Below are 13,529 nucleotides of genomic sequence, written 5' to 3' on the forward strand. Positions count from 1 at the left end.
CTGGGACATTGATGGCTTTACAACCCCCTTTTAGCAGGTAACTGGGTACAAAATGATTCATAAAGGGCTCTTAGGGCAACAAGTGATGCTACTAAATTCTGAAACAGTTAATAAGCTTTTTTTTTTTAACCTCATATACTCAAAAGGAGCACAGAATTGTGTGATTTTCATAAGTAGCTGTAAATTCCTACCGTTCTCTTGCTCTTATTTTGTTCATACTGAAATGTGTAGATTAAGCAGCTTTGTTTATTTTCATCATATTAATTTTGTATCGGCCAGTTTGAAGTTGTTTAAGCAAAATACTGATTTAGTTGATCTGTTTGTCATTTCTCCTTGTCTTAGGCAATGGGCCTCACCATGACCGCTGCTGTACTTACAATGAAAACAACTTGGTAGATGGTGTTTACTGCCTCCCGATAGGACACTGGATAGAGGCCACTGGGCACACCAATGAGATGAAGCACACAACAGACTTCTATTTTAATATTGCAGGCCACCAAGCCATGCATTATTCAAGGTAAAAATAGCGCCATGTTTATTAACATAACAGTAGCATAAGAGGTAGTGTTGGAACAATGGCTGTTTCTACTCCATGGAAAACTGCAGAATCTCTCTTTGGAGAGGCCTGGAGTCCTGCAGTGCTTTCAGGAGATGAATTACAGTGAATCCGTGTTTGAGCCCTTTTGGTCTAAATGGGATTCTTTTCTCATACAATTCTTTTATTAGATAGATATGCTGTGTCAACATATTTGACAGGACAGTAGAAAACCAATCTCTGTACTGATGTAATGGATTAAAAATAAGAACTGCATTGCAGTATTCTAGGTCATCAGCATTTGTGTCCTTTATGTTACTGATCAACAGTGAGACAAAACTTGGCTTCTCTTTATAAAATCTTGTTCAGATAACTGTGCAAAACAAGACACACAACTTGATTTGATGGAATTGTTTGGTTTATTATTTATGACTAGTTTGTAAATTTGTTAATTTAATTATTATAACAGAAACATATGATGCAATACAAATTCAAACGCCCAAGAGAATGTTTAATAAGAAGCTAGGCACATTATACTTTCTTCTATTTGTGCTTATACTTTCTATTTGTACTTAACTACTTTAGGTTTTCTGGAATCTGAAATAAGATGCACATACTTTATTTGTTAATGTATTCATTTAAAGACAGCTACCGATTCCTCCCTATTGCATGTGAGTTTAATTCTCTGATACTTATACTTTCTCCCCACTGTGATCCATCAATTTTTCAAAATGACTATGATTTCCTGTTTTGTAAGAGTGGGGAGTTTTCCCCCTGCATTTCCTTCCATATTTACCCCTAACAATTAACCTCTATTTTTTATCAATTTTATATTTTCAAAGTTTATAGAATTTACATTTCATTTACTAAATATCTTTCATGCTTTGATGATTTTAAACTTAAAACCAATCTCCCACATTTAAAACATTTTGTAAGTTTTATTTGCTATAGAACAGCCAGGTTTACACCACAGGCAAGGAATTGCATTCTCATGCCCTTAAAAATGTATTGTTTTAGATGAAAGCTATAATTAATACAGAGGGTGAGTTAAGAGAGAGAAAAGTGCAACTTCATCCTTGTGTTAACAAATTATTATTCTTTTTCTTACATATTCCTGTTTGATGCTAGTCTGGCCGACAGATTGGATGCACACGAGAAAGAAAAGAGTTAGATATGATTTATGGTTTTCTGTTCTGAGTGATGGAGTAAATGGCATTGCTGCTCACTGAGATAGGGTTGACTGCAAGAAGAGCAGTTTGGAATATGGAGTGGGATAAAAATTCTATTTTGGTCGTATATTAGAAATTCTGTTAGATTACAGGAAGGATATCAGTTTGATACTGGTAATTTGGAGAAGTTGAAAATGGAGCTATAAAACTGGGAGTTATCTAAATATAGTTGAAATTCCATGTGATGAGCTCATGAGATATCATTTAGAAAATGAAACATAAAAGAGACAAAGGGAAGAAGCAAAATATTGAACCACTGGGTCCACACAACTTAATGTGTGTATATTTATGGGTCATTTTTTATTTGTCCTGAATGACATTTACTGGACCTTTTTATTTGAAGAGTCAGGTCTAGGCCTGTCATATGAGTCTTTTTCATTAAAGATACTTCTCAGATGGATGTTAAACCTGTTGGATTTATACTCTAGTCTTAATCTTTCTCTTACATTTTTCATACATTGGTTTTATTGCTTTATATTTTGGAAAACATTTTCATTTAAAAAAATTAAACTATTGAATTTTCTCTTTGGTAATTTTCTTCTTAATTTTCATGGGTTCATACTTATTCTAGTATTCTCTAGTATATATTTTTGTTCTAGTTTATGAATGGATATATTTGAGAATCTCAGATTATTTAAAGATCACTCATAGTGGAGTGATCATGTTTCTTCCAGAATTCTTTATTTTTTATTTATTCAGGTCTTTCTTTTTTGTGGTAGCTTTTAAGATAACCATTTTCTTAGTTGTGTGTATTTATTCTATGAAAGTCTAGGTTGATTATCACATGTGGATGGCATGAGTTTTGTCTACCATTATTAGCTTAGTCTCTGCCTCTCACTGCAAACTATTCGTGCATAGGAGTAGATCTTACCTCCTTCAGCAGATCTCCTGAGCACTCTTTCTGCTTCACACTGAATGGGAAGGTAAGGAAGAATCTTTTTGGGGTACCCTCTTACTCTGAGGTTTTTGCTTCCCCAAGTACTACAGGTACTTCAGTTTTTAAAGAATGCATTTCTTCAGCTTCCCATATGTGAGATGTGCAGGAATTGTAGTTCAGATACTCAACTATGAAGGAAGGGTTGTATTTCTTTATTTTCTTTAATGCAATAGGTTTTACATTCAAGTCTCTATTGTACTGAATTCTCAGGTAATGCAACCTATTGTTATATATAATATCAAGTAAATTGTATTTATAATACATATTGTATTAAAGATTTAATAATTATACAATCAGTTCTCCATTTATATGAAATCTGCAGCTGTAGATTCGACCAATTGTGTTCATACTGAATGGACAGATTTTTTCTTGCCATCATTCCCTAGACAATGCAGTGTAACAACTATTTTCACAGCATTAACATTGTATTAGGTATTATAAATGATCTAAAAATGATTCAAAGTATCCTGGAGGATGTACATAAGTTATAGGAAAATACTACTCAATTTTGTACAAAGGACTTGAGAATCTACAGATTTTGGCATGTGCTGGGGATCCTTGAGCAAATTCCCCATGGGTACAGAGGGATGTATTTATACTTAGGTGTAACATATACGCAGTATTTTTATATATAGATATTTGATTAGGTGTATACACATATATACTTATGTACATCAATGAATGGTATTTGTTGTTCCTCTCTCTATCTTTATAGTGGAGAACTGGGAACTTGGTAATAAAAATTCTTTATTGTGAACCTAATCCTATACCTTTGCTTTTAAGGAGTCCTATAACTCTCCAGTGTTTCTCACAGTTAAGTCTTGAAACTTACACAGAAATGAATTGAGTGGGATAATTTTGTTTTTTTTTTTTTGGTACCAGGGATTGAACTCAGGTCCTTGTGCTTACGAGGCAGGTGGCAGAACCACTGAGCTAAATCCCCGGCCCGTGTGAGCTAATTTTTAAAAATACAGATTTGTGTTCTCCATCAAATCTTTGGAATCTTTATTTTAAATAATCCATAAGATACTTATGCACACATATATTTGATAACTATTGTAATTAGTTTTATAAAGTTTAAAACTACTAAGGAATATTTTTAAGAACTTTCAGTCATTTTGGTCTAACTCTCCTTAAATATTCCAGCTACATGGACCCTTACTTGGGCTTAAAAAAGATAAAAATATTTATTCAGTTTAAAAGAAAAGAGTTGAACAGACATTCATATATTTCATTAGTAAATTAAAACACTTAATTGCTATCTGCTTCTCATGTTCACCTAACTGTAATGTAAAAATTTATTCTGGCTGCTAAAATAGATAGGTTATGTGTTTCAGCACACATCACAATAGAGATATTAAAACTAACCTAAGAATTTATAGGCACAAACTATAACCATTTAGTTTGAAGATAGGAAGGGAATTATGCCACACATTCTTTTTATGGTTGGAATAGATCATTGAATTTAAATTGTCATGTCCTTCAAAATGTGAGCACTTTTAAGAGTGCAGCTCTGCAACAATTAAATTTTATGTAATAGGGTATATGGTAAATTTATTCATTCATCAAAAATTATATGGATTACTCTGTAGTTCATATTGAATGTCGGACAATGAAACTTGCTTTCAAGGAACTCATGCTGTAGTGGAAGGCAATCATGTAAACAGTTTAATTTTGTGAAGTAATTGCTGTAATGAAGTTTTATATACAGTGTAACGAGGGACAGAAGTCGTTAGTGGAAATAAATCTTTATGGGGAAGTAGAACATTGGGCAACAATGCAGATTTCTTTCAGGTGGACAGTGAGGAAAGAGAAGTCAAGCAAAAGAGAAGAGTAAGGTCAATTGTACAGAAATGTGACAGAGCAGTATTAGGGTGATGAAAATGTTTTTCCCAAATGGGATATTTTTGAGAGTAAAAAGAGGATTTTTTTTGAGACAAGGTCTCACTACGTAGTTGAGACTGACCTGGAACTCACTATGTAGCCCAGGCTGGTCTCGAACTCGTAATGATCCTCCTGCCTCAAGGAGGATTTTTAAATATTAAGCTTGGACAGTATGTATAAAATGGAACTGGACCAGGCATGCTAGGGTACGGGACATCCTACAAAATATGTCATTTAGAAAAGAACATTCTGCTATCCCTCAAATTTCAGATTTGGAGATTTAAAAGGCAATATATCTTATTTTATTCAGACTATACACACTACTGACTGCACCTCCTTCTTCAGTGGAACTTTTTCAAGAAAAAAATGTATTTGCCTTAAAGATACAGATAACTAAGTTAATGATACATTAGTGGGAAAGGATTGTTGTTTCTATTTCTTGAAAAGGTTTATTGCCGATTGAACACATTTCAAGTGACATAAATTAGACTTAATGAACACTACAGTTTAGATTGTTAAAAATGTTACAATTTAGAAAATGTGTTGTAAAAGCATACTTATACTTTATAACCCTATTGGCTTATAAAGAAAATATATACAATAATTTTCTAACCTCAAAATCATTTTAAACACTGCAGAGCAATAATTTTGCAAATTTTAAAGTATTTTATCTGATGTATTTTACAAAGTGGATGAAATTAATCATTTGGAAGTGAGTAAGGAACTTGGGTTCTATCCTTAGCCTTCTCATTACTCCTTGATAAGCTTGAGACAATTTTTGATACTTCCAGAAATTGCAGTTTCCTAATTTGCAAAGTAAGCTGGTTGTGCTAGAACTACCAAAAGGAGTTTTAGAAATGATTGATGCTAATTTCAAAAGCTAAAGCTTATGTGACATTCTGCCAACATGTTATACTGTATTCACCTAAAAGATGATTGTGCTCTATGTCAGCTTCTCTGGTTTCAGATCCAGGGACCAAATTCTTGTGCTGCCTCTAGATGATAATTTCCTGCATTTTTGTAGCCCAAAATATATAGTCAGTCCAACTCTACAGAAGCTACATTTGGACAAATACATATATTTTATAGCCAGTATACTATAATTTTTTAGTAAGTATGTATATACTTTATTTAAAGTACTGGGGATTGAATCAAGAGCTTTCATGATGAACTACATCTGTATCCTTTTTAAGCATATGTATCTATATAATTTTTTCTCATTGAGTTTATTGGTACATTTTAGGTATACAATACAGTTACATGCATCCTTGGGATCTTGTACCTTTACATGACAGGTCTTGGTTCTTGTTTTTTCCCCTTACCCCTGCCCTCCCTTCACCCCTCCTCCCTTCCCTATTTACAAATACTTTATTTCCATTTTTTTCATTTTCTAATATTTTTTTTTCTTTTCTCTTATTTCCTTTCTCCTACCCTTCCCACTTTCCCTACACCTTTAGCCCTTTTCTTCCTATTTCACATGGTCAATTATATCATTAGGATCTAATGTATTATTATAGTTTTTCACACCAGAGAAACTATTCAGTATTTACACATGTGTGACTTATATATTTCACTTAGGAGTATATCCTCAATATGTATCTGTTTTCCTATGACTGAATCTAATTTCTCATTCTTTATGGCTGAGTAGTATTCCATTTTATAGAAAAACCACATCTTCCTTATCCAGTCTCCAACTCATGGGCAAATGGGCTGTTTCCAAGTTTTAGCTATTACAAACTGTGGTGCTATAAACACAGGTGCGCATATATCACATATATGATTCTTTTAATTCTTTTGGAAAGATCAGAGGTATGGCTGGGTCAAATGGAAAGTTCTTTGAGGTATCTTCATATTGTCTTTCATAGTGGTTGCACCAGTCTGCACTTCCACCAACAATGGAGAAGGATTCCTTTCTCCCCACAACGCCGTCAACATTTGTTATTGTTTGATTTATTGATAGGAGCCATTCTTTGTGGGGTGAGGTGGAATCTCAGTGTTGTTTTTATCTGCATCTCTTGAATGACCAGTGATGTGGAACATTTCCCTCCAGCCTGCCTGGGGCCAGAAGGTGAGGACTGGGTAGCCACGCCCCGGCCCCAACTGCACCACGACCAGCATTCAGGGGAAGGTGGAAGACGGAGGTCCAGGATAGCCGCTCCAACGTACATATATATTTTAAATTTTGAGACAAATTCTCACTAAATGCCCAAGTTGCCAAGGCAGGCCTTGGATTTGCAATCCTCCAGATAGTCTCCCAGAGTGCTGGGATGACACCATGCCCAGCTTATTACAGTTTTTACATTACTCATTTTTTTTTTTTTTTTTTTTTTTTTTTTTTTTTTTTTTTTTTGCACTGGGCATCAAATTTTTGCTTGCAAGGCAGGCAATAGCACCACTGAGGTAAATCCCCAGTCCTATAACCAAATTTTGTCAAAAACTTCCCTTTTGGAATAAATAGAAGATAGCCACAAAATTCTGCATGCAGTTGGACCTAATTAAATCGTCCTAATTCTTTTGTTAAACACGTTGTTGGCCAAAGGAAAAAAATTAATCTCAAGTGACAGTATCTTAAAACAAGGATTATAATTGTCCATGTTAGAAGAGAAGGAAAACAGATGCTCCTCTTTCTCGTTGCGTTCTAATAGGGTAATAATATTTATTGAGTAATAAGTGGTTTTGTGAGATTCCTCATGCTATGTTTTATGTCATCAGAGTAATTAATGGATTTTTTTCCTCTTATGATTTAAAACATATTTTATATTAAATATTTGTCTTTTAAGTAAAATATATTTTATATAATTATATATGACTAAATTGGAATGATTTATTTTCAGTCTTACTTCAGATGCAAAATATTATTGATACATATTAGCATACTGGCAGAAATATGATCTAATGCACCCATACTCCCTTATTTCTTTTCTCTTGGGAGTCATTTAAAACCTGTCTGCTAAAGAATATGAAGAAATCAGTTTCTGCTGATAGTGCTGTCGTGGAACCAGTGTAATTATAAAGAAGACAGCTGGATTCTGTGCTGCCTTGTACATTATCAACAGCATTGTTATTTAAATTATGATTTTGTATCATTTTGAAATGCCTTGATCACTGTTGAATGGAAGGGAGATTGGCGAGAATTTGATTGTCAGACCTCAGGTTCCTTCTACAGGAATGATAGTAAGAAAGAGAGGCTATTTTATTGTACAAATTCAGGAAATTAAATTCATAAGTCAGTATATGGGTAATATGGGTAAAATAGTTAATATTACTATAGAATACGAATTTTCCTCCAGAAAGGAACAGAGAGAGGAGGACACATAGAGTAATTTATAAATAAGAGCTATTGCAGAGTATTTTCATGTTAATGGAAATGATCACAGAGAATAGGAAAAAAATATGACTAAGAGGAGAACTGTTATACAAAATATCTATGTGCAGCAATGAACTGATCCAGGAGAATAAGCAGTTTCTCCATGGGTGTGGCAGGAAGGCAGAGAATTGGAGGCAGTGGGTGGATGCAGCGGGAGACCTGAAATTGAGCTTGTGACTGATGGGAAGTTAAGGCCTTCTGACGGAAGTGAGAAGAATCTGTAGGTTTGAATGCAATGAATAGACTGGGAAATGCATGGAATGGAGATGTATTGACTCAGACATTTTCATTTCCACTAGATTTCCAATTCCAGTATAGTATTGGCCATGACAACTGAAGAGGAGTTACTCTCGTGTATTAAATGAATAAAGAAGATACAAAAAATGTTTGACAAGCTCAAGTAGACTTTTTCTAGAATTTTCTGTGGCCAGATCATAAAGAAGTTTAAGATACAGAATTGGAGCCTTGGCAGGTTGGGATTTTATACCCTATTTTCAGATCTAGAATTAATTGCATTATAACAACAATTACAGAAGGTCCGCTTCGGGAAGCCCACCTGGTGTCTTTATGTTATTGTCAGTGAACACACTGGGGGAATATTTCTATCTTATGTTTATTTTATTTTATTTTTTTAAATTGAGTTGATTGGTACATTCTAGGTATACATTATAGTTACATTCATTACTGGGATATTGTACCTTTACATGACAGGTCTTGGTTCTCATTTTTTCCCCTTGTCCGTGCCCTCCCTTCACCCCCTCCTCCCCTATCCAATTACAAACACTTTATTTCCAATTTTAATTTTGTCATATTTTTTCTTTTCCCTTATTACCTTTCTGCTACCATTCCCATTTTCCCTACACCTTTAGCACCTTTCTTCTTATTTCACATGGTCAATTATACCATTAGGATCTTATGTACTATTACAGTTTTTCACACCAGGGAAACTATTTGGTATTTACACATGTGTGACTTATTTATTTCACTTAGGAGTATATCCTCAATATGTATCCATTTTTCTAAGAATGTATCTAATTTCTAATTCTTTATGGCTGAGTAGTATTCCATTTTATTGAAAAACCACATCTTCTTTATCCAGTTTCCATCTGATGGACAAATGGGCTATTTCCAAGTTTTAGCTATTACAAATTGTGCAACTATAAACATTGGTGAGCATATATCTTTGTGGTAGGATTCTTTTAATTCTTTTGGAAAGTTACCCAGCAGAGGGATGGCTGGGTCAAATGGAACCTCTAGTCCCAGCTCTTTGAGATGTCCATATTGATTTCCATAGTGGTTGCACCATTCTGCACTCCCACCAACAATGGAGAAGGGTTCCTTTCTCCCCACAAACCCTGCCAACATTTGTTATTGATTGATTTCTTGATAGCAGCCATTCTTTGTGGGGTGAGGTGGAATCTCAGTGTTGTTTTCATCTGCATCTCTCGAATGACCAGTGATGTGGAATATTTTTTCATATATTTACTTGCCACTTTTACTTCTTTGTCTGAGAAATGTCTGTTCATTTCAGATGACCATTTATGAATTGGGTCTTTATATTGGGGGAGCTGATTGTTTTGAGTTCTTTATATATTCTCGATAGTAGTCCTTTGTTTGAGGAGCAGCTGGTAACAACTTTTTCCCACATTTTAGGTTGACTCTTAGTTCTGTTGATGGTTTATTTTGCAATACAGAAGCTTTTTAATAAGATGAGATCCCACTTGGTGATTCTTTCTGCTAGTTCCCGTACTACTGAGGATTTGTTCATAAAGTCTTTTCCTATGCCAATGTCTTCCAGAATTCTGCCTAACTTATCTTCCAGCAAGTTTAGCGTTTCTATTTTAATGTTTGGAACTTTAATCCACTTGGATTTTAATTTTAATTTTAATTTTTAGTGTATGTTGAAAGATAAGCATCTAGTTTTAATCTTTGGCAAGTTGAAATCCAGTTTTTCTAACACCGTTTATTAAAGAGGCTATCTTTCCTCCACTGAGGATGGTCAGCTTCTTTGGCAAAGAGGTCATAGCTGAGTACATCTGGATTTGTTTTTGTGTCTTCCAATCTGTTCCACTGATCCTCACATCTGTTTCTTTGCCATTACCATGCTGTTTTTATCACAGTGGCTTTGTAGTATAGTTTCAGATTGGGAATTGTTATACCTACTGCCATGGGTCTGTTGCCTAGGATGGCTTTTCTATTCTAGGTCTCTTCTGATTCCAAATGAGTTTTTGGATTCTTTTTTCTAGTTCCGTAAAATATAGTGTTGGAATTTCAATTGGCATTGCATTGAATCTGTATAGCAGTTTTAGTAGTATGGCCATTTTCACTATGTTGATTCTTCCTACCCAGGAGCAGGGGATATCTTTCCATTCTCTTATATTCTCTTTGATCTCTTTTTTTCAGAGTGCTGTAGTTTTCAGTGTAGAGGTCTTTTGCTTCTTTTGTTAGATTGATTCCTAGATACTTCATTTTTTTGGGATGCTATTGGGAAAGGAATTGTTTCCCTAAATTATCATTCAGTGAGTCTGTAACTTGCGTACGAGAAGGCTGTTGATTTTTGGATGTTGACCTTGTATCCAGCTACTCTGCTAAAAGTGTCAATTAAGTCTAGAAGTCTTTTGGTACAGTTTTGTGGGTCTTCAATATAGAGTATCATATTGTCAGCAAATAATGACAATTTAACTTTTTCCTTTCCTATCTTTATTGCTTTAATTTCTTTCTCTTCTCTAATTGCTATGGCTAATGTTTCCAGAACTATATTGAAGAGGAACAGTGATAGTGGGCATCCTTGTCTTGTTCCTGATTTTAACATGAAGGTTTTCAATTTTTGGCCATTTAATATGATGTTGGCTTTTCGTTTTTCATAGATAGCCTTTATTATGCTGAAATATAGTCCATCTATTCAAATTTTTTGCAGGGTTTTTATCATGAATGAATGTTGAATTTTGTCCAATGCTTTTTCTGCATCTATCAAGAGGATCATATGATTTTTGTCTTTTACTCTGTTAATATAGTTTATTACATTTATTGACATATGTTGAATCATCCTTGCATCCCTGGAATAAATCCGACTTGGTCAGGATGTATGACCTTCTTGATGATCCTCTGTATTCTCTTTGCTAGTATCTTTTTAAGGAATTTTGCATCGATATTCATTAAGGAGATTGGCCTTTAGTTCTCTTTTTCAGTTGCCTCTTTCCCTGGTTTGAGAATCAAAGTGATACTTGCTTCCAGGAATGAGTTTGGAAATATTGCTTCCCTTTCAATTTCATTGAAATGTTTGAAGAGTAATGGCAGTAGTTCTTCTCTAAATGTCTTGTAAAATTTAGCTGTGAATCCATCAGGAACTGGGCTTTTCTTTGTTGGTAAATTTTTAATTACATTTTCAATTTCATTGATTGTAATTCGGGTGTTTAAAATGTTTCTATCTCCTTTATTCAACTTTGGTAATTCATATGTATCTAGAAATCTGTCCATTTCTTTCTGTGTTTTCCATTTTATTAGATTATAGGTTCTCAAAGTAGGTACTGATTATCCTCTAGATTTCTGTTGGATCTGTTGTGACTTCACCTTTTAAATTCCTAATTGCATAGATATGAGCCTTTTCTTTCCTTTTTTTGATAAGGTTAGCTAAGGGTTTATCAATTTTATTTATTCTTTCAAAAAACCAACTCTTCGATTCATTTATTTTTTTGTTTTATTTTCTTAGTTTACATTGCATTGATTTCTGCTCTTATCTTTATAATTTCCTCTCTTGTTTGAGCTTTGGGTTTTTCTTGCTCTTGTTTTTCTTGGAATCTAAGATTCATCATTAGGTTGTTTATTTGAGCTCACTCAGTTTTCCTAGTGTGGGCATTCAGTGCTATGAATTTTCCATATACAACTGCTTTTATTGTGTCCCATAGATTCCTGTATGTTGTATTAGTATTTTCATTTATTTGTAAAAATTGTCTGATATATTCCTTAATTTCCTCTGTGATCCATTGATTGTTCAGGAGAGTGTTGTTCAATTTCCATGTGTTTGTGAAGTTCCTACAGTTTCTTATACTATTGATCTCCAGCTTGATTGCACTGTGATCTGATAATATACAGGGAATAACTTCGATTCTTTTGCATTTATTCCAACCTGTTCTGTGAGCTAGTATGTGATCTACCTTGGAGAATGACCCATGTGCAGCTGAAAAGAATGTATATTCTGATTTTGTGGGGTGGAACACTCTACAGACATCTAATAAGTCCATGTGTTCAAATTCTTGGTTCAGTTCTAGTATTTCATTGTTGATTTTTTTTTTGCCTAGATGATCTGTCTATTTGTGATAGTGGGGTATTTAGATCCCCCACTACAATTGTATTAGTGCTTATTTGGTTTTTACATGTTACTTAATATTTGTTTTATTTAGTTGGGGGCATTAATATTTGGTGCATATATGTTTATGATTGTCATCTCTTCCTCTTGAATTGTTCCCTTTACAAGAATGTAATGGCCTTCTTTGTCTCTCTTGATCAATTTTGGTTTGAAATTTACTGTGTCTGTGAATTAGATTGCTACCCCTGCTTTTTTCTGGTCTCCTGTCACATGAAGAATTATTTTCCACCCTTTCCCTTTCAGTCTATGGGCTTCTTTTTGCACAAGGTTTGTTTCTTGTATACAACATATTGCTGGATTTTGTTTCTTAATCCATTCTGCCAATCTGTTTCTCTTGATTTGTGAGTTGAGGCCATTGACATTGATGGTTATAACTGATATATACTGACTTCTTATTGTCATGTTATTGTCCTTTTGTTAACTCTTTTTAATTTTTTGCCCTCTTCTTTTAGTTTCTTGCCTTGAGTGTTTGATTTGCTCTGTTGGGCCTCTTAGTGTTTTGATCTTCATTGTCTTTTTCTAGGATATTGTTTAGAATTCCCTTGTAGTGCTGGTTTGGTATTCATGAAGTTTTTCACATGTTCTTTGTCATGAAAGTATCTTATATTCCCATTTATTTTGAAATAGAGTTTTGCAGGATACATCAGTCTAGGTTGGAGGTTGTTTTCTTTTAGGACTTGAAATACCTCACTCCAGGCTCTCCTTGACCTAAGGGTTTGTGTTGAAAAGTCTGCTGTGATTCTGATGGGCTTTCTTTTGCATGTGATTTGTTTCTTTTCTCTTTCGATGTGTAGTATTTTGTTCTTCTGTTGGGTTTCTGGGATCTTGATTATTATATGTCTAGGTGTAGATATTTTTGATCATGACTAGTTGGAGTCCTATATGCCTCACTTATCTGTATGTCTAATTCTTCCCCTCTGTTTGGGAAGTTTTCTGTCATTAATTCTGTGAACAGCTTTTTTAAGTCATTTGCAGTTTCTCCTGCTACTTCATGGATTCCTATCAATCTTGTGTTATTCTTCTTTGAATCATCTAGGAGTTTCTGGATCGATTTGTCATGCTCTCTGACTGTTTTTAAGAGACCTCTCTTTTCAGGGTGACTGTGATCCTATCTTCTATATCTGAGATTCTATCTTCGTATTATTTTATTCTGTTGCATACACTTTCAATAGATTTTTTAATCTCCCGGATATCTGTTTGAATCTGTTTAA

General features: G+C 34.2%; 1 protein-coding gene across 1 annotated transcript in view; it reads left to right on the forward strand.

Moving 5' to 3' along the window:
* Positions 1–346: 346 nt before the first annotated feature.
* Positions 347–13,529, forward strand: part of Epm2a (EPM2A glucan phosphatase, laforin) — a 64,459-nt gene continuing 51,276 nt past the window's right edge. The window contains exon 1 of the mRNA XM_033763246.1: positions 347–517. Coding sequence (XP_033619137.1) covers positions 456–517 — 62 coding nt within the window. The 5' untranslated portion in view covers positions 347–455. The remainder of the gene's footprint in view (positions 518–13,529) is intronic.

The sequence above is a fragment of the Fukomys damarensis genome, unplaced genomic scaffold (genome assembly GCF_012274545.1).
Source record: "Fukomys damarensis isolate Sample0158 unplaced genomic scaffold, DMR_v1.0_HiC HiC_scaffold_14, whole genome shotgun sequence".
In the NCBI taxonomy this organism is placed as follows: Eukaryota; Metazoa; Chordata; class Mammalia; order Rodentia; family Bathyergidae; genus Fukomys; species Fukomys damarensis.